General features: G+C 41.1%; 2 protein-coding genes across 6 annotated transcripts in view; both read left to right on the forward strand.

The window, feature by feature from the left end:
* The window catches only part of fermt2 (FERM domain containing kindlin 2), a 41,226-nt gene extending 38,521 nt beyond the window's left edge, over window positions 1-2,705 (forward strand). For all 4 annotated transcript variants that reach the window (XM_083925001.1, XM_083925002.1, XM_083925003.1 and 1 more), the window contains one exon: window positions 165-2,705. In XM_083925001.1, coding sequence (XP_083781127.1) covers window positions 165-338 — 174 coding nt within the window. In that variant the 3' untranslated portion in view covers window positions 339-2,705. The remainder of the gene's footprint in view (window positions 1-164) is intronic.
* Window positions 2,706-16,238: 13,533 nt separating this feature from the next.
* The window catches only part of stxbp6 (syntaxin binding protein 6 (amisyn)), a 60,454-nt gene continuing 54,012 nt past the window's right edge, over window positions 16,239-22,680 (forward strand). For both annotated transcript variants that reach the window (XM_083924322.1, XM_083924321.1), the window contains exon 1: window positions 16,239-16,516. The gene's annotated coding sequence lies outside the window, so the exon portion shown is untranslated. The remainder of the gene's footprint in view (window positions 16,517-22,680) is intronic.

Raw genomic sequence — 22,680 nt, forward strand, 5'->3', positions numbered from 1 at the left:
AAAAAAAACAAAACAAGTACTGGATCCAGCTCCTCACACGTCTTCTTAGATGGTCAATTGACCATCTTTGGGTTTTGGACCGTTGTTGACTGTTAATGAAACACAAAACCATTGTCCCACTTTTCATTGAAGTATGACTGATTTGCTTTGCTCCGTGTGCTCAGGTGACGGTGGAATTTGCAGACGAGCCCAGTCTATCTTTCATCTGCGCCGAGGTGGATTGTAAGGTGGTCCACGAGTTCATCGGCGGCTACATCTTCTTGTCCACGCGTGCCAAGGACCAGAACGAGTCTCTAGATGAGGAGATGTTCTATAAGCTGACCAGTGGCTGGGTCTAAGGTCCCCCAAAAGCAGCACCAGGGGGCTGACGATTGTACGTCAGGGGCCAGGAGGGGAGTGGCTGGGGGGGGGGCAACCACAGTTTATGGGGTATATTTTATTCTACATTTTCTCAGTCTGTTGAATTGTATGGAGCTGTGCTGAAGAGTCCAGAACAGCACTAAAATTGCAATGACTGACACCGTTTTTATTGTTATAGGGTTTGTTTTGTTTTTTCCATTAATGCTGACAATGCCATTTGTTACACCACTAATAGTCTGGTGATTGCAGTCCAGATGAACTTTCCAAACTCCTGTGGTCGAGCAGAAGATTTTACACAAACCTCAAACAGGAAGTTCCTCTGTTCTTCGACAAACCACCTGCCTCCTCTCCTCCTGGACTGATTGCCATCAACTTACGTCCATGACAACCCTTTTAAACCAATCAAACAACAGATCTAATCCCAAAGAATCTATTTTTTCCTCACTGCCGTTTTTTTCTCTTCTAGAACTGGACTAAAGCAGCTGACAAACTGTTATTAAAACATTGTAATGGTAGTGCCGCAGATACCTACAGTTATATCTAATTATTTATCCTAAAAGAAGGACTTCATCAAAGAGTCCAATCAAAAGGCTGTCTGTGAACAGCAGAGGTCACTGCTCTACAGCACTACATTTCCATCCTATCCACTCTATGAAGGGTTTAATCTCTTTGAAGTCACATGTAAGCACTTCTTCAGTATACAGTCGTGATAATGAATAAGCTGTTGTTAAATTTCCTTTTGCTTTTCGATGTCTTGTTGTCTTTGTTTCAGAGCTCGTCCGGTGTCGAGTCCCTTTAATGAATTCTCGTTGTGTTAGCTGACAAGTGTGACATTGAGAGCCATTTGTTTTGGTTTTGTATTTGATAGACTTATAGTGAGCATGCCTGAAAACACACTACAGTTCAGTGCACTGGGATGAGTGTCTTGAGGGTCTGAAAATCTTCTCCAAATGATGTATACGTCCTTTCTGCAAAAAAAAAGTCATCTTTAAAAGTCATTTATCCTAGTGTTTAGTACATCTAATGATTATTGAAAGCAAGTTTTTTTTTTCTTAAAACCTAATCAAGGTAGATTACTAATGTTCACCTTTACTTAAAATGCCATCCCCTTGTTTTTCAACCTATTTGAAGACTCAACACGAAGCTACATGACTTTTTATGATGTTCCTTATCTTTTGCCAACGTTAGCCCCCCTTTTTGAATGAAATGCGTTTTCATCTTCCGACCGGATATTCAAATATAAGGTGCCAAACTGCATTAGCATTTTGTCAAACATGTCTGTTTAAGGCTGCTGCTCTGACCGCAGCTCCAAGTCGCTAAATCTCAACTGCATGTTTGAAATTGCATCCGAAGATTTGACACCCCTGACACCTCATTGCTGAGTGCATGTGCACTACGTAACAGGGGGGATCGTTACTCCCTACGTTTTACCTTATTGACATTCTCTCACACCATATAGTATTATTATTATTATTATTATTATTATTATTATTATTATTATTATTATCATCATTTTTATCATTACACACCAGCAAAAGGTCACTGAGTTTGAAGAATGAATATGCAACGTTTTCTTTTTCTTCTGTCCTCAGTATGAAGGATCAGTAAATGAAGTATTATTTTTTTGTAACTAATGTAAAAACACAAACGTTTTATAAAATTGTACAGTTTTTTTGTTTTGTTTTTCTTTTCGGGGGGGTTTCAAAGTCTTTTCTTTCAGAAAAGAGGGGGGTAAACCACCTGTCAACGTGTGTAGTCTTCAGAATTGTGTCTGCTTATGTTGTCCTTACTGAGTTTTCAGATGAAGATAAATATGAATATATATAAAGATAACACTAGTCTCAAACTCCAGGTTTGATTAAGATATTTGTTGAGTACATATTATATAATTATTTTTTTTAATACAAATCCGTATGCCTTTTCAATGTGCTCTCTGCTCTTGCAGTTCTGCTTGATTTTACTGATTTTCAGATTCCTCTTCTGTCCATTTGTGGCCCTGAGTTGTGTTTTTAGCTCCCTCTTTAGACTGATGCCTCATTTTTTTTTTGCTGCAAATAAGATTTGCTCAGCGCCTTTTTAAAATACTTCACTTACTTGTCTGGTTTTGTCCCAACTGTGTGCCATTTAAGAATGCCCATATGAAGGAGACCCACATTGTTTAGACCCTGGAGTTTGAGACAGATCAGCCTAAGTTAACAGAGTAAAGAGAAAACCAAGCCTAATCTGTTTTTAGTTTCTCTGATGGTGTTTTTGTTTGCCTCCAGTGTCAGGAGCGGCAGTGCATGTCCTGCTGTTCTGTTTTCTGACTGTAAAAAATGCATTTATTTTAAAAAATAAAGTAATTTTTATTTAATAACATTGTCTTCTGTTTTCCATTTGCCCTAATGCAGAACAATTCATTAGTGTTCTGACATCCCAACACCAGTCATTCCTTCAAAAGATGTGAATCTTTGAAAACGGGTCACACATGTATAATTTATTTTTTTTAATGATTTTCATTGGATTTGTCGGCCATACGAACAAGATAGTTATTGCTAGATGTAACTTTTTTCAGTCATGCAGCTGATGGTGTATTAACTCGAATGTGACTGTCTTAGGCTTGAAGACCTCATTAGCATGAGAAACGTTCTCAAGAATGTAGTTCACAGCGCTGAATCTGATACAAACACGACAAAAAGTCAACTGTACACTGTTGTCCTACAAATGTAGATTGCGTGAATATATAGCCTTACATTAAGTCAGCATAAAGCAAAGAAAGATCCAGAAGTGCAATAATTAAATTACAACCTACAGTAATGGAGAATTAGTTTGGCTTCAAAAAACATGTTAGACTGACAGGTTTGTTATACTAAGAAAAGCCAAATTAAAGACTTCAGACTCTACCTGAGGCAAATGGATGAATGTTATTGTCTTATGAATGTGTTCCTTAACTACTGTTCAATGCATATCTACATTTCCTGCATACTTGCTGCATGTGCACTGATTGTGTTTCTCCACTAGAGGGTAGCGCACAACCACCTGTACGGCCCATCTCTCCACCGCAATCTCCTGCTCGGTACATTCCAAACTTCTCCAAAGGTTTCTTTGCCCAAATCTGACATGTTTACCTGGCATCCCAGCAGAAAACCAAGTGCCAGATTGAGGAGGAGATTAGATCAGAGAAGAGGCCCGCAGAGACTCTGTCTATTCGCACGCTTTGGACATGACAAACGTCCGTCTGTCACCTGCCGAGCAGCTGGCATACGAGGGTGTTAGTGGCAATGATAACTGGGGAGCTGCTCACACCGCCTGATGTCCACAGTAGTAGCGTGTCGAATGGCTGCATGGGGAGCATGGGTCAAATAAGGAAGGTCTTTAGAAAGATGATTGTGAGCACAGCTTGTGAGTACAGATTGTGAGTACAGGTGTCAGTTCAAGGACTGGACAGTTGCTAGATGAAATTAGATAAACAGCCTGGAAAAGAGGACAATTATTTGTAAAGAAAAAAACTATATCAACAAACACATCATGCCCTTTTTTCATTGCAATCAAAAACTACAATAGAGTAAAAGGTTCATCCTCTGTTCTCTGGTTGGCACAATAAAAACCTGTGGCCTTCCGCCTTGATGGCACGTTCTCTGAATCTGAAAATGTTAAGTTATACGGTAGACTTTTACGGTCAACCCTAAAGTTTCAAATCATTCATAGTTTTCACTGCATTTCGACAGCCTGTGAGGTCGTATCCACCCTCCAGTCAATTGTGAGACCAGACGAGGTGTGCAGCATCTCAGTGGGAACGATAATTCAAAAAGGAACATCCTGTTCTTGTGAAACATGGATCTCTATGCAGCACTTACACTGACAATTTCTGACGACATTAACTTGTCAAGAAAGCTCTTGAAGCATCAAGATTCATTTGTACTATTTAAACATAGAAGTGTAGCTTTATGTGCAATCTCTGATGTTCCCTATATAGCCCATACCCAATCTGGCCCATTGTGTTCACGGTGTGTATGGGAAGTAATGGCGTCTCAACGATCGCTCCACCTAGTGACGTGAAATTCCTCTGAACCCTTGGGAGGACGGGGTGGATGACAAGTAGACTTGAGGATGACATATATAGATGGACCTGCTCGCAAACAATTAAAATGCAGGAAGTAAAAACATTAAAAGAAGTAACACAACACAGGGAGCAGCGTAGCACCGGTTGTATAGTTCAGCGTCGAGGAAGTTCTGGTCCGTTTTCCTCATTTCTGAAGTTCACAGCTGGTTAAAGTCATTGTTAATGTCATGGGGATCTCTCTCTAGGAAAGTGTTTCTGACATTCACCCACATCGCCTGCAGTGAATGGAGTGCTATGGAGAATGTCAGCCATGACAGCAGATGTGTTGGTACACTGGTTTCAGGTAAACCTTAAAGAAAAGGAGGTTGTGTATTTAATGATGGTTGGAGGTTAAGATGATAGAAAGTAAGGAGATCTTGCAGGTTTTTTAACCATGCATGGTCATTCATAAATCATACAGACTTCAGAGATCACCCGACGTTTAATCTAGTGCCATCAGCAGGCTGACGTTTGCACTTATCCAGTGAATTATCTCATAATGTCCTTGATGGATTGGGACCTGATTCGACATTTCGTACAGTCATTCATTGTTGAACATACTAAACCTTATGTCTGCTAAGCATCACTAAGTTCAGACTGTCCTTGTTCGCTGTTACATATAACTAAGAAAAGTAATGCACTGTAATTCATGTGCAATCAGTGTATTTATTACTGTAGAAATTAAGTCAGGAGCAAATAAGGAAATCAGTGACATAGTATAGTATATATTCTCTGGGATGGTGGCTCACACAGGACTTTCACTCGGGGGACTGGTATTCATGTCCCAGTGTTGTTCATGTCTCAGAGGTACTAAGCCAACCATGACCGTTTTCTGTTCCTGACCAAGTCGTTTTGATGCTAAACCATAACCGTCGCCTTTTGTTGCCTAAACCTAACCGACACCCTTTGTCTCCTAAACGTGACCACTGTGGTCCACTTCCGGTCTCTGTTTCATGGAATTACATATTTTGCAAGATATCATATGAATTTTTGTGCATGCAAACCTGTCAATGAGAATACTTTGCAATGTTAGCATTGTCCTGGTGAACATGTTAGCATGATCATGTTAGCATTTAGCTCAAAGAAACCACTACAGCCTCACAGAGCTGCTGATAGACACTGGTTTTGTTAAAGGGGATTTTTCCGGATTTCAAATCCAGCTCCTCCGAGCTCTGTTTGTTGTGGCCCAGGAGGGAATCCAAACACACACTGCCCACACTGCTGAGACACAGAGCTGGATTTAAATAAGCAAAATATATCTTTCAGTTTAGCTATGCCATTTCTCTTTATTTTGATTTGGATATAAAATACTATAATCTCCAAATATTTTTCAAAATCAGTAGCTTAACTCAGCAAAGTGAATGTTGTTTTTTAGCAGAATTGAGAGCCTGGAAATATTTGGTTTGTAAATCAAAAACCAATGGCATAAACTTTAATCACTAAGTAGTCTGATGTGTCTCCAGCGCGCGTGCTGCATTAATTAGCTTATGTGACTTTTGCAAGCCAACCCGCTTTTGAAGCCTCCACAGCACAGCAAAATTATTTTTTGGGGGTGGGTTGCTTTAAAAAAAAAAATGTAATACTCAGCATATTGAAAAATCCTTGTCCTCAAGATGTATTAACACTGTAAGACTCATTAATTATCAGAACTTTCAATATACCATGCAACATCACTACACAGTGTATGGGCTTTATGTGCTTATACACTTCTTAGATTCACATATTTATTAAAGGCTGACATATCCACCCTTAAAAGAACTCACACATGTTATTCTCATTATCTTGGACAGTTCAGTCTAGATATGTTTCCATGGAAAAGGCCCGGTATGGGCTAAACACTGAAAAGTGCCAAGACTCTTATCTTGATGTCATCAATGATACTCCAGAGCTGTTAGACTGAGTTTAAGAGCTCTAGAAAACACGTGTTTTAGTCAAAGTTCTTTGTGGTTCAAAGGTTAAAACATCCAATCTAAAAGCTCTGAAAATCATGGTCATATTTCATTAATGAATCCACTCAAGGTTTGTCAGATTGGTTTTAGTGTATTCTCGCTGTTAAAAGATGTAACAGGCCTCTCAGGTACCTTGGGGGAATCCTATTGTGGGGGGATTTTATGGAAAGAAGTTTACATATTGTTCATTGTCCTGAAGTCTTTGTCCCTGACTCATACATCAAAAGCTGTCTCAATTATTGCTGCAAAAGAGGTCATCCATCTTCTGTTCTTGGCCTAATAGAAACATTTGACACCACTACATCTCATGTGTTGGGTGATTACCGAAAGCCTTAGGTCATTCACCTTGTTAGTCTTACATCGAAGTCAAAGGACATCACGCATGTAGTTGCAGAAATTCTAAGCATGTCATTAAAGTCTCAGAGCTGATCCAGAGGGTGTCCTCTCAGCTCATGAGGTCATGTCACATGGTGTTTATAGAGATGAGATGAGGCCGTTCTGAGCCAAGGCGCTTGCATCACCACTTTCTGCAGCATGCAAGATTTTATGGTCGTGCATACATACATACAGTACCCGGGCGTACACAAGCTGTGTGCAACAAATTACAACTAGAGCTGCAGATGTTGTGTATTCCAGCTCAAACATTTCAAGTGGAATCTTCTCTCAGGCTATTTGCTGTGGGAGTCTCTTCTAAAGTAATCCACTTCTCCCCCAGGGACATTTTGGCTTTAAGCACTGTTGCACAAAATTGGTTAATTTGCATCGACTCACTCACTAAAACCTGTTTTCCTTGGGCTGAATCTTGTTTTCCAGCTGGGTTAATGCAATTTAAAGGGCTTTCGTTGTTAGGGAATACGTTTGAGACAAACAGACAAGTGTCGGATTCCTTTTTTTCCTTTTTGTGGCGGTGGAAGAACCTGTCTTTGCCTGGGGCATGATGGAAGCGCACGTCTGCTGATTTGTCTGACAAGGAAGAAACAAAGGGATCCTGGGAGAAATTTAGTCCAAAGCAAAATGTGGCGAAACTCAAATTAGAAATCGTGTTTGTTTCTTTTTAAGGAAAAGTTAAAGAAAATAAGCTGAACAGAGAGGCTCAAATGGGACACTAGGGGTAGATTTCTCTCTAATGAAGGCATGTATTTAGTATGAACTAGGCCTCTGTCTAACATTGAGATAGTAATTTTAAATCAATAGTATTAGGCCTCTAACATCACCTTTCCATTGGTGCCTTCTCCCTCAATTCCATCCTCTTTTTTATTACCCGTTTGCCCTAAATTGTTCTCAGATATCAAGACATAATAAGAAATAGTCAGTGCCCTCTGTGTTTATGTATCTCCACATCATATCCCTGTGGCATTACAGCCCTGACGCCTCCGAGTGACACCACTTGTCCTGCCGACAATAAAGACCAAATTGAACTTGCAAAATGAAATTGGATCCTTGGCTCTTTGTATTACCCAGGGGGCTCTGCTCATTGATCGGCTAAATTAGCTGCTTTAAACTGAGTGGGTCAGCGGCAGACAGGGACAGAGGAGAGATGACTCAGACAGATAGACACATGTTTTTGTGACAAAGTTAATTAAACCTTAAACCGTATAAACTTTTGTTGTGAAAACATCATTAAATGTGTTATTTGATATACATGTGTGCTGTGGATCTCAACAATTCTCGGTGATCTTCCTTCATACCTGCAGAAGTATGTCATTCGGAAAAACACAGGAACCCGTCAGCTCCGGGCTGAGGATTTGTTCTTACTAACTGTACCTAGAGTCCGTACTGAACTGGGGAAAAGGGCATTTAGTTATGCTGCGTCCTCCGCATGGAACCAGCTGCAGAATGAACTGAAAATGAAGGAGCTTTCTCTTAACACATTTAAATCCTTCCTTAGCAATGTTGAAGCAGAGTCTTCTGTCTGTACATGCTTTGTTTGGTGATGTTCTGATTGTGACTATATTTATATTTATATGTTCTCTGTTGTTTCTAACCTTTGTCTGTAATTCTGGAACTGTGTGGCTGCCTGTCTTGGCCAGGACTCTCTTGTAAAAGAGATTTTTAATCTCAATGAGAGATTTTCCTGGTTAAATAAAGGTTAAATAAATAAAAATGTGCACCACTGTAGTTACAGGTGGAGATATTGAGTGTGTAAGAGACATAAGGGGGTCATACCGATGGGGGCCTCTTCAATGTGGTGTAGATTGAGAGACTCCAATGAAGCACTCCACACACCTATCATTCAACTGTCTGACTGTCATGATGGAGATGGATGTAGTTTGTGGTGTTTAACGGTGCGTGGCTCCATTACAGACTCTTTCACCCAGGGAGTGGAGTTTGAAATCTGACTCTAGCAGGGAGAGTATTAACTTCGATTCTGAGTTACGCTGCTGCCTGTGGGCAAAGCTAAATTAAATGTTATGTTTCCAGTGTTGGCACAATGCATGATAGCAGGCAAAGGAGAAATAGTGAAGACTGACAGAGACACATGTCACAGGTATAGTGAGTCTTGTACAACCTGTTATGTTACAGGTACATTTTTGCAGGATTAGCTAGACCTCCTTCTTTCCCTTTTAAACCAACTGAATTTAATTAGATATTGATGTTTTTATTATTATTATATTAAAACTAAATGCATCATGGATTAAACAATCAGTGTTATATTAGTAATGTAGAGAGCAAATTTCTTTTTTTATGTTTTATAAAGCGACAAAGCAGCTGTGATTGATCTGAGCATGAAAGTCATTACTTGTGGCTGGCCGGGCGTTCAGATGATCAAATCTAATTAAAGTGGCTGTCTTTGGCAAAGGAATATGCCGATGACTTGTCCCAAACTTCGGGCTTAAAAAAATATTGTCAAAAATGACATCAGTCATTGAGCAGTTATGTGAATAGCTGCTAGGATAATTTTATAGAAGAAGTGCCAGGTCTCTCTGTTCCAGCAGTGCCTGAAAGGTCAAATGGATAATTCCTATAATCTGTCAGATGTTCTGGACGAATCCGATGAAGCTTTTTGACAGCCATTGTCCTGTAATGAGTCATTGTAAAAGGAATACAGAGATGCCTTATAAGTGTGAAATAGCCATAAAATGTGAGTCTGCTCAACACGGATTTCTCAGTGAAAGCAGAGCGGCAAAACAGTAATGCAGGCAAAAGTCTTAAAGGGGGATTTATTATGCTCATTTTCAGGTTCAAACTTGTATTTTGGGTTTCTACAAGTCTGAATATAACTGTATTTACCCTCTGTCTGAAACACTCCATTTTAGGACCTGTCTCTTTAAGCCCCCCTCCACCAAAAGCCCAGTCTGCTCTGATTGGTCAACATTTTCGCATCTTTGCCTTTGGCGTCTCTGCCCCGTCATTGCAGCCGAGGAATGACCATAACGGCACTGTAGGGGCACCTTCTACTAATATACAGGTATAGTGTAGTTGCGACATTAACTGTACGGAATTCCTGACCGTAGTGATGGGGATCACAGCTCTTTGATGGCTCTCTTCCTTTCCCAGAACCGTTCAAAAGAGCGGCTCATTGTTCTTTTTTAAAAACATTTTTCCAAAAGTGTGGGGGTTACAATTTATCTTCGAATATTAATCTGGCGTTGTGCTAGTGAGCCTGCCTGTGACACACGTTGGATAAAAGTATCAATTAAAGCATGTTTGTTGTATTTTCAGTGTAACAGCTGTCTGTGCATCATGTAGCCCGCTGCTGCTGCTGTTTCTGGTTGTCACTGTCACAGGAGGAGGGGGAGGCTGATGTGCCCTGAAGTGCCCGTGGGAACATGTAGTCGGTACTGTGGATCTGCGACAGGCAGTGAAATTCTGGCACAATGATACAAAGAACCACTCTCAAGTATGACTCGGTTCTCTTCGTTCATGTAAAAGAGCCGATCAAAAGAACTGTTCCGTTTGTGAACGTCACATACCAGACGGATCGCTTCAAGGCAGTTTCTGAATACAGGCTGTGTGCATTTTCCTGTGGATTGAGCGTTTTGATACTTTCACAGTAGTTATATCGCACCTCGACCTGCTTTATGATCAAAAAAGACAAATCATCAAATTTGCAGGCAGTGAAATTTGGGCACAATCATACAGAGAACGACACTCGAGTATGACTCGGTTCTCCTCGTTCATGTAAAAGAGCCGTTCAAAAGAACCGTTCCGTTTGTGAACGTAACATACCTGACGGCTCGTTTCAAGGCACAGTTTCTGAATACAGGCTGTGTGCATTTTCCTGTGGATTGAGCGTTTTGATACTTTCACAGTATCTATATCGCACCTCGACCTGCTTTATAATCAAAAAAGACAAATCATCAAATTTTACAATATAGGACCATTAAAAACAACATGAAACCATGACATAAATTGGCTTCTCGTGTATCTAATGTGATTGGTTAAAGGCCTCATGTGAGAGAGATTCTATCAGGCACTAGCAGGTTGAATCAATACCACATCCAAGGCCTAAATATTTTCTTATTTCACACTTTCTTTCACACTTAAAGATTAGAAAAGTGAATCGTTTCACTTGACCTGGTTTCGATAATGTGAAATAAGCATGGAGTGCAGAAAAGAACACACGCACACACATACATACTTTCCCTCACTTGACGAGTGAAACTTAAACAAGGGGTTTCAGACGCACCCTCCTCACATAAACACACGGTCCACCTCCCCGAATGTGTTCCACGAAGTAACTGAGAAACAATTCTGATGAAAGAAAATCCAACATGTGCTCTTTGATGTTCTCCGCTCGGAACATACACATACTGTAAAATCTCAAATCAGAGCGTGCCATGTTTCACTAACTGTGCACATACAGTACACGCACACGCTTTGAAGTAATGTATGCACGTTGGCTCGACCACCGTGTTTTAGTCTCTAGTGAGCTCCCATGCAGCTCTGGGACCAGTGTCTGATGTGTGTGTTTCATGCTTCACACTGTGAAGAGTAAACAACAAACCACATGAATTCAGCGTTTGATTAGTGCAGCCAGACAGACAGAGAAAGAAAGAAAAAAAATCGAGACTAATAGAGAGTGGATTTGGGAATGTGTGAGTGTATAGCAGCCATCTGGCCATGTAGGGGGAGATGAGAGGCAGCCGGTGGTCGGAGCAAAGGGTCCCTCGCACCGTTCCATTCCTCTATCGTCAGATCTTCATGTTTACCCTGTGCACCACAGGGGACTGAGGAACCCCATTCTCCCTAATCCAACCAGCGCCGCACAGCTCCTTGTCTCACGTCACAGGCTGGGAGGATGTTTATGTTTTCCAGGTTTTTGGAAGGAGGGATAGAGGCAGAAAGGGGGGGAAAGGGATGGAGCCAAGGGAGAAGGAGTGCCAGGTAGAGCTCTGACAGTACCTGTCTCCTGTGGGGAAGTACTGATTGTTTTTCGAGGAGTGAACATCTCAACTCCTCCATCAATAGGTCCATCAATACAAGCTTGTGTTACGTGAACAATCTTTACTCAAACCATCTCTAGTCAAGCCCAAACGTGCTCTTTTTAAATTCCAGATCCAAAGGTTTTTCCAAAGAATACAGAATTACAAGGAAACATGCATAAAGTGATACAGAAGGCATCTAAATCTAATTTTCCATTTCATGTAAAGGGACAGATGTAAAAGAGGCATATTGGATATGAATATCACTGACTGTCAGTGTGGGATATGCCATCCTGGTTTACAAATATGTATAAAATGATGCACAAGTCGATGTTTCCTATTTATGTAGTGGTGCAGTGGAGCCTAAAAAATGCAACTGGGCTTTTACTCCTAATATGATTGATGAAGCTTGAAAAAGTAATTTCAATTTACTTACTTGTGAACATTAGTTTTATGTGGATAAAGTGCAGATCAGTGAAGGAAAGCCCTTTCAGAACATGACTGGTGTAAAACTAAACAAATACCTCCTTGTAAATTCTTAAAAATGCACAAATACAGTATATGAGTACAGTACTGTATAAGATAGTCAAGCCAATTTACCAGAATAGCTGCAACTGTTTACTTTTCCACCACCGTTCCCTTTCTGCAGATTCCAGTCCTATAACACACATGGAAACTTCGAGCCGCGTGAGCAAAACCTAAAGGATGTCTCAGCCTCTGCGGTGTGTCATGCATCCAAGAGCTAACCTCAGCTTGGAATTGAGAAATCAGCACCGTCAAGCTTTCGACATATTTGTTAGGGCCATCATTCTTCAGACTGTTATTGAGACTTGTGTGCCATATTGTACAGAACCTTGACTTGGTTCTTTTTCTTTTTTTTGCCTCTTTCATCAGAGCAATCAGCCTGTCAGTCTTTCCCTGGAGAGACCCAGCTGCCTGAATTCCCAAACTCACAAGCAGGAAACAGCTAATGCCCTTTTAACCCCCTCTGCTTGTGTGCGCCTGTATGGCTACAGTATGTGTGTGTGTGTGTGTGTGTGTGTGTGTGTGTGTGTCTGTGTGTGTATTTTTTCCCCGTTGGCCACTGTCTCTTTTTCCCTCAACCTGGAAAGAGTGACTCATTACAGTGAAAGTGTACGCTCATGTGGGGGAGATCAGAGTTTTTCTAATATCCAACACTTTCTAGTTGCTGCTGCCCCAATGCTCTTGCAGCCATAGCAGCAAAACACTCCCTCTGGACATTGAAATTTACACTCAGCAGAAGAGCCTGTGTAAATCAAAGTGGATTGTCTGAAGGTAAGCGTGAAGAAATAGTCTCGGAAGACTCTTGCAAACATTTTTCAATTCTAAATTCTTGAAATGAACTATTTCCACATGCTCTCCCAGATGGTTGAGCAGCTTGCTGTAGCGTGGAATCACAAAACCAGGCAAACTGTAATATGATCCAGAGGAAGTTTCAAGGGCTGCAAAAATAAGGAACTTTCATATTTGATTACTGGGGTTTCAAATGCCAAGTGTGACATTTTTTTAGCTACATGGATCAGGTTATAATTTGTATTTGGAGCTTCAGCTTTAGCTGGTAGATTAATTTATTTATAGCTGAAAAACTGAATGACATGTGTATGTGCATGTATGTGCTTAAAATGACACCTTACAATTACTTTAGTGTTGCAGCAGATTACGGCAGCACAGGAATTTAAACCAGACAAACTCCTGTGAAGTGTTTTCAAAGAGATTTTCAAGGGAAATCAGAAACATTCATATTTGTTTATAGGACTGCTGCTTGTAAGCCACAAGTGATTTGTTTATCCTCTGTCGTGCATTTAATATCACTGCTCTCTCAATCGACTCACGGACATCTGCTACAGTACAACCCTTCCTCTGCTTATCATGACAAAATATGATGGCTTAAATGCTCATCATTTCCCTCTGCAACATGTTAATGATCAGCTGCGGAAGACCCAGAGGCAAAGAAACAGAAGCGCATAAAACTTGAACTATCTCAGATGAGGCGGCGTTGTCCAAGTCTGTTCAAAACGAAGGCAGAGCTTATAATAGAAGCCAAATCTACCAGGAGTGGAATTAGAGTGGAGCATTTGGATGACTCGTAAGCAGCCAAGCAAAACATTAGAAAGACACATGCCGTTTCACCGCCTATGTGTGTGAATTCCCAGGGAACAGATTTCTGTTGGCATGGCTGTAGAAACAAAAGATGGTAGTAAAGCGCTGCTGGCAGTTTAGGAGCGTCTCAAACACTGACACCTCCCACACATCCAGCAGTGAGCTATTGGAAAAGCCTGTCTAAACAAGCAATTCAAAGACGTTAAGCTATTTTTTTATGATGACCTTGGGGAATGCCCTAGTAGCTTACTCTTCTCTCTCATAATGTGGGAAGCCTATTATAATCAGAGACATTTAGGGTTTGATTCACAGAGAAACGATAAGATAGCCTATTACCTTTATTGTCCAATTACAGTATATATACATATAAGGACTTAAAGTCAATGTTATGGGGCCCGTGACCTCATCAAAAGACTTAACCTACTTTTTTTCATATCGTGAGCCCGGGAAAGCCCTTATTTTTTATTCAGTCATACTGTGGGTTTGATTCACACAGACAAGGCAATAAAAACCACAGAATACTGTCACTATTCACTAAGTTCAATATCCATCCCCGTACGTGTCTTTATTATGAGTCCTCCTCGGTAGTGCATGTCGCAGAGTCGTATAAACAAGTTATTCACAGAAGTTAAACAACTTTTATTCAATGATGACCTCTGGGAATGCCATAGCTACTGGACATGTGCATGAGTTATTGTGTGGGACACCCACTATAACCAGATAGCAGAGACTAGGTCATAAAAACCATACAAAAAATATTGTTTTGCTACCATTTCAGTCCAATAGCTAATATTCCCATGGTAACTTAAAGTGTTTAGCTTAATGTGCCTTGGGAGTTACAGTTCAAACGTCACTTATGTGATGTTTGTATTGTGTCTTTGCTGTCGTGCTCTAGGTCAGAAATATTCAACAGGGGGTCCTCGGAGTTGCTCTAGGGGGGTCTGCCAAAATATTGTTTAATCACTTTTTTAAAGTAAAGAAAATAAAAAATAGATGATAAATCGGTCTATTTGTGAAATTAATAAACATTTAATTCACACAACATTGATGAAAGACTTACTGGCCTTTAGGTAAAGCCGCTAAAGCCACTACATGGGTAAGTATTAGGTATTCACTGTGTCTTCTGCATACATAATTATTATTTTAACAGCTTAGTATTGTATGCATCATAAAAAGGTATGTGTATAGGCTACAGTATGTAGTAGGGGGTCCCCGCTCTGTCTCTCTCACAGCTTAGTTGAAGACCGCTGTGTAAGGCAAGGCAGGCAACTGTTTGGGGCCCCAGGCCAGCAGGGGGCCCCGAGGGCTGACAAACTTCAAACTACAGCAGTGACAATGTGCAAAGTTTGCAATGGAGGCTATGGAGACCTGACCTCCCTAAGTGGACCCCACCTGAATATATATATATATATATATATATATATATATATATATATATATATTTTGTTTTACTGTCGCTGCAAGTGAGCTGCACTCACTCATCTTCAACCACTTATCCGGGGTCGGGTCGCGGGGGCAGCAGCTCTAGCAGGGGACCCCAAACCTCGCTTTCCCGGGCCACATTAACCAGCTCAGACTGGGGGACCCTGAGGCGTTCCCAGGCCAGTGCAGAGATATAATCTCTCCACCTGGTCCTGGGTCTAGGTACATGGTTCAGTTTAAACAAACCTATATTGGTGATGAACACTGGTTTGAAGGGGGCCCCAGGCAAAAACTCTAGAATCACCACTATCTAGGGGTGGCAGTAGCTCAGTCCATAGGTGACTGGTTCAAGTCCCTGTGTGGATCATGCATGGAGCGTGGACTGGTGGCCGGAGAAGTGCCAGTTCACCTCCTGGGCACTGCCTCAGTGCTGTTGAGCAAGGCACTGAACCCAACTGCTCGGGGCGCCAGTCACTGGCAGCCCCTCGCTCTAACATCTCTCCTTAATTGCATGTATAGGTCCTGTTTGTGCATGTGTGTATTTCGGGCCTGTGTGTGTAACATGATTAATAATAAAAGTGAAAAAAATTCAATTTCCCCGTTGCGGGATAATAAATCTTCTATGGGGCTATTTTTTCATAAAGAAAATTGTCAGAGTGTTAAGTCTAAAAACCCCTAAACATGCTGCTATAAAAAAAACGTCATCATTGGGAAATGGTTTTAAAAACATCCATCCAATGCGTCTATATACAACATATCTACCATGGGTATTTTCCTTCTTGGTGTCTTTGCACTTCAAAGAGACTCCCAAAACATGCTGATGTGACCTGCATGCTCCGCGGTGTAGTGATTGGCGAGAGTGTGTGTGTGTGTGTGTGTGCATGTGTGTGTGTGCGTCTGTCTGGGAACCTGCTACTGGTTTCCACATCCACACAGCCGCAGTCAGACAGACGGTCTCGACAGAAACGGGAGCAGGGAAAACAAAACTCTCGTTCCGTCGCTAAAACAACAACAACAACAACAACTCAGCAAGTGTCGTAGAAGTGAAGTGGACGCGATGTTAGACGCGAGAGGCTCCCGTTGAGTGTGAGGAGACAGCAGCTCACAACAAGGAAGAAGAAGAAGACGGAGCTGCGGAGAGCGCGTGAAGTGTGGCAACCGGACACATTCACCGGAGGAGCATTTTGAGGACCGCACGTGGAAGTCACCGCTGAAACGTAAGTGAACGCGACACTTCACTTGTGTTTCAGACAATTCGGTTTAAAACATCGGTAGTTTTCCGCGCGGGGGGGAAAAACAAAAGTTTAATTGATGTCAGAGGGGTTGTTTTAGCGTTATTGATGCTGCGTCAACAACATTTCAATCACTTTACGTCTGGAAGTCACAACGAGTGGGCACGCGCGTTTACTCATTAAGCGTGCACGCGCTTGTGTTGCACTATGAAATGCGTGGCGTCCTGTTGTATTTGTCAATTAGGCTGTAACTGTAAGCGTTGTTGTGTGTCTATAAGTGACGCTTCTACTGGCCATTCGGACGCACACTTGGTGATAAAGTGTTCTTTGATGAAATGATGATATTTTGTAACACTTTTACGCATAATTCAAATTAATGTGCTGGGCAAATGTGATTTTTGTGCTGTATGGTGTTCACAGATGCCAAACCGCGCCTCCCCGTTTAGGAGCTGTCTGTATGCACTGAGGCTGTGGTGACCGTGTGTTGAAAAGAAAAGAAAAAAAACGCATTCTTGTCTCATTAAGTCGTCCAATATTTGATTTGAAAGAAGTGTGACTCCCAGTCCACGCGTAACTAGGATGTGCAAATATTCCAGGGCAATTCCTGTCAGCCCCAGACAAGTGGATTTGGCTGCAGTCCAGTTTCTGTCGCTTGTTCTGTGTCTTCATCAGTCTGTTTTCTCATAAAGCAACATGAGAGACTTTTTTCATAAGATCACAGTATTCACTTATGATCAAAAGATCCCTCGTTTCAAAACATTATGATCGCATGTTAAACCTATTCTAAATATGGGGATTTGTGGATCATCGTTTCCGGTTGCTTTTCTCTTATTGTAGTAGTGTTTTTGATGTTGTCTTTTGAACAAATTTTGCGTAGGCTACTTGTGTGTGTTAAAGCAGAACTGGCCCAAGGCATATCCAGACTAAGCAGCTGCCAAGGGCCCCCGGGATCCTCCTAGGGGCCCCAAAAACTAGAGAATTACAAGATGATGTTCTCAAGAGAAATCGTTGTCTTGGCTGGATTGGATGGTAGTTTTTGACATTATCATTATTATTCAATGGGTCTTTCAAAAAAACGGGAGAAACAAGGCTCGTCCAGATGTGCGTTCTGTATTAAAATATTATTGAAACACATTTTGTAAAACATGAAAAATAAACCATGTTGAGTGCCTGTATTTCTAAAGACCAATTACCACACGTCCCCAAAACTGTTTCCCCGTGACACGTTGGGACGTAGAGGGGCATTTGGTTCAGATTAGATTCCTAATGCTACCTGTGTGCCTCCCAATGGCATTATAACCCATTTACATTGAAATATTGCGTCTTCCTATGCAAGAGTTCAGGGCTTAATTTGCTCTGGCATGCTGTGAAGATAAGATTATGCCTTTCTCCGTGTATACTTCAGTGTCCAATTACAGTCGGCATAATTTAAACTGTTGAGCTGGCTCCCTCCCTGTGTGTCTACCACCTCAGCTTGTTCCGTTGCCAAATAGGACAGATATCCTTGAAGGCAGACATAAAGACATACAGTAGAGATCCTTGTTTCTGAAAAGGGAGGCATAAACCAGCCTGTCAGCGTTTCTGACAAAATTACACTTGAGATTAAGAGTTCCTGAGGAAACTGAATCACAGAGATTGTGGTTTCACTCTCTGCACGATCGGGTTATGTTTTTTTGTCTGCTTCACTCCAAAGTTTTGCCAATTTTCTCAACTATATCATCCATATATACATATTAATCTGGCTATGTACACTGACACAGTGCTGTTGCTTTTAGCTTATCCTTATGCAAACAAATTCTACATTCACTTTTGTATCGTGAATGCCTCAAGCCAGCTCCAGTATATGAATGAATCATTGTGGTAATGATCCACATCTATTGGTACCGCAAGTGCTCAATGTTTGTTTCTTTGCTATAATACCTACCACTGTTGTGTCCCTCCCAACTGTTTTATTGTCATAAAGTGCTTGGTTATAAAGAATGAGCTAATTGGGGGACCAGTATGTCATTTATTGATTCATGTTTAGCCCATACCTCCCTGGAAATATATAACCTTTACTAGCAGCTGAGGAAAATTGATGGGTCCTCCCATATCTTTCTTTTTTGAGAGAATAGAATAAAGTCCTATTCAACCTCCTACTTTGATGGTGGGCTACTCTTTTTTTGTCATAAGTGGATTCCATTTTTTCATTATAGGTCTGCAACTAATGATTATTTTCGTTATCGGTTAATCTGTAGATCATTTTTCGCTGTTAATCGGTTGTTTGGTCTATAAAATGATTCTGAAAAAATGTCGATGCCCAAGATGTCCTGAAATGGCTTGTTTTGTCCACAACTCAAATATATTCAGTTTACAAAGTAAAGAAGACAGAAAATATAATTAAATAAATGAAGGAGCTAGAATCCTTAAATTCTGCCATTGACTCAAAATGATTAATTTAATAATTGACAACTAATCCACAAATTGTTTCAGTTCTATTTTATAACATGAAATAGACAGCAGCATTGTGCAGTATCTGCTCTTGTGCACATTTACCTTTTTGTCCTAGAGCATACAATGTAAATTGTTTGCCTCACACATTATAAAGAAGAGTCACATCAAAGACCCTAATTGCTGAGGCAGGATGAAAAAAGAGTAATGACATTTTTGATCCTCTCCCCCCTCACGCTTCTCTTCTAAAGTACTCCCCTCTGAGTCAAACTGCTGTGATGCTCCTTTTAGAACAAAGTGGCCCTACAAATTACAATAGTAGCATTCCTCAGAATAGCCAATTATCCGAATGGGTGGCAACATGGGTTTCCCCGTTCGTAGTCTGTCTTAGACTGGATGTACAGTGTGATGTCATGCCTCTTCTGTTATCTCGCCTATCTATTATCACCGTCCACTTACCTCTGCCCAAGATGATTGTGATTTGGAGATAGATCTGGCTTTGTGAGAGACTACCCAGTTCATTATCTGACAATCAGTTCAATCCCCATGTTGAGCACAAACCTGAGACTTTAATAAAACACCTTTCCTGTAACTTTTTGTCCTGCCAATGTTGTCATGCTCACAGTAAACTGTGCCATTCAAGCTGGGAGTTACACATGAAAAGACGCTTCATTTGGGATTTGGTTGTAAGGAATCCAGATGCTAACTGTAGTAAAATAAAGTGTTATGAGAGAGAGAGAGCAGCTCAGAACAATACAGAAAACTGTGCTGTTTGTTGAATTTGGAGAACATGCTCGAGTCGCAGCCCTGCTTGTCATTTCCGCTGGGAGAGTTTGAGATAACTCATAAAGCCTGCTGATATTGTTTAGAATTGTGCACTTGTTTTCAAAACCCTGTCTTTACATGCTAAAACAGTATAGCAGATCTGACCGAATTAAGCATATTTGGAGATTTCTGGAAGTCTGAGATGGCAGAAGAAGTGTGTTAATGAGCTTTGCTGACTGGCATGCACATTGAGTTGGTTCTGACGGAGGGATTTGGTCTTAAATATCAAAACTTGGACGGCTAAATCCGGCTTGAAGTCTTGAATAAGCTGTCTCTACCCTTGTGCTTGTTTTTGACAAGAAAATAGAACTGCAGGTCTTTTATGCACTCTGTACAAGGTTATTTCAGGGAAGAGATATTTGAGATATTGTTTCACAACCCAGCCTCCAAGTAGAGGGAGAGAGTGATTTTTAATTCCCCAAGTCCCGTTTTGGGGTAGTTCATTGTAGAACTACTGCAAAAACATTGGCTCCCATCATCCAGCGTGATACATGTGAGTGACCTGTGACTAAAATGTTTTTACCGTGCATGTCAAGACTGCCTTTTGTGTGTTATTTGTAGCGCAACGCTGCACTAACATAGGATTAGAATACATCACAGGCTGGCGTTGACACCAGAAAAACAGCAGGGTAGACACTTTAATCTTTCAATTATTTTATGCGCGGTAACATTCACCATCTGTTCATGTGGTGACGTTGGCTACTGCTCATTCAAAGTGACACTGTCGGGTGACATCACTCTCCAAAGATGCAATCTATGAAGATGTGCACACTATGGGAGGTTCTTCCTGTAAAATCAAGGCATTTTACAGAGCCATGAATCAACATGAAGTACATGCATGAGAAGCTGCAGATGAGGCGAAGTGTTTTATTTCCCTCAGACTTCTTTAAGAGTGTAGTGTGGAGTTAAAAAAAACAGCTTTTATCTTTTACAAGTTTCCAAAGTCAGTCAAATGTGCGCGGGAGAAGTAGATAAGGACCTGGCGGATACGGGTTTTTTGAGGTGAACATTTCACCTGACTGTAATTCCTGGGCTTGTTTTTTGTCTTACCCGCAAACAAAAAAGTGTTGTTGACACACCAGTGCAGTGTCATTTATATGTTAGCTGAATGTGTAGATTTTAAGGATATCAATACCGCTGTCTCTCACACATGTCGCTCCAGAAATACACTGTATGTTTAGAATCAATATTAGTGATCAGAGCAGATAAATAATACATTCCTAAAAAAAGAAAAGAAAAGCAGATTAAGCATTTTTTTTTTTACCGTTTTCTTAACATCAGTCCAAGACACGACTGTTCTTGTTTGTGTTGGGCTCTGTGGTGCAGGCATGTACAAAGAAGGGATTTGGGATTTTTTCTATAATTGAAGCTGTCAGAATCCGAAAGGAAAAATCTTAGATGTACAAAGTTGATAAATTATAATTCACAGTCAGGGGTGGGTCTTCCCTTGGAATTAAAGATAAGGCATGAAAAATATGTTCTCCCATGCCCGTCACTCCTTCTGATGAATCACATGCATGTTTGTACGCCTAACCTCTGCCCTTACCTGAACCTGAACCTGATTCTATTCTCACTCTCATGGTCCTAAGCATATTTTTCCTCTCAAAGATAGTACAAGCTCACTCAGATTATAGTTGTCCTTCAGTCTGCCTTGACTCACAAGTGATCAATTTGTAATGGCTGACTATCGAAATAATTCTCACTCCGACGACATGTGCAGAGCATTAAATATACTTGGTAGTTCCCCCTTAGATGGAACTTTTAGCCTGTGCTGACTGAAGGCTTGGCTTTGAGTCTTAAAGAAATGAAAATGAAAGACACACCTTCAGTTCAGTTTTGATGAGGCCTGTATCATCCACTTGTCATTTAATCCCCTTTCCTCTGCAGCTTCTGCTGCAGTGGCATGTTTCCATGGGCACAGGCTGGAGAGCAGGACTCTGTTGATGCTCAAAGTGCAGCTTACTCAAAGACCCCACTCCAATGAGGTCCCTGGAGATCTGTGAGCACTGACTGAACACATTTCACATGAACACACTGAGCAAGAGAGAAGCAAAGGGAACAGTGCTGTTACTTTGACTGCTTGGCAATACACAGTCACAGTTAATGAAGTGTTTTAAAGGGGCTCTGCTTGGAAATGAGGTGATAAGCAGCCGTAAAATATATGTACGTCGTTTTCACCGCCACAGAAGCTTCCCTCCGTCTACTCAGCCCTGCATTGTGAGCATTGTATAAGACTGCTTTAAGTCCAACCATAAGCTATGCGTTGTAGCTGGCTATATTTCACTGCCTCGAGGCTCCTGTCTGCCTCCTCCTCCTCCAACTCCTTCTTGTTTACTTCCTCGCATCCCCCATCCCCTTTCCCTCCTTCCCGTCATGCTTCAGCGGGCCACCTGAGGGGCAATATGCGCTCCCCTTTGCCTGGTGACAGCTCGCAGGGAGATGTGGGCAGCCTTCCTTCTCAGCTGGAGCAACTAGGAGAAGAGGGAGAGATGTTACGGATTAGGGCTTCCACAGAGAGGAACTCCACCGGAATGATTTGTTCCAGCGAGCAACACAAAAAGTGGATTTCCAACACTTAACCTTGATTTTCTGTTTTCTTCATTATAATAACTAGTAACTAAAGAAGACATTAAAGGATAGATACCAAGGGAGGGTTGAGCCTACACGTTACTCTGCATATGAAAATACGTATGAATATAGATGCGTGCATATTATGTAGGTTGGTGGGTGCATTATATAGTGACGAATTTCACATTGTGCATTCATTTTGCCCCTTAACAAGAAAATCTAAAACAACTAGTCTCTACTGTCTTCAAATTGTGTCACAAGAGTTAAACTACCATCCTTGGTGAAGATGTAAATGCTTGATACATTCAGTGCTGACCTACGAATAT

The sequence above is a fragment of the Echiichthys vipera genome, assembly GCF_963691815.1.
Source record: "Echiichthys vipera genome assembly, chromosome: 12".
In the NCBI taxonomy this organism is placed as follows: Eukaryota; Metazoa; Chordata; class Actinopteri; order Perciformes; family Trachinidae; genus Echiichthys; species Echiichthys vipera.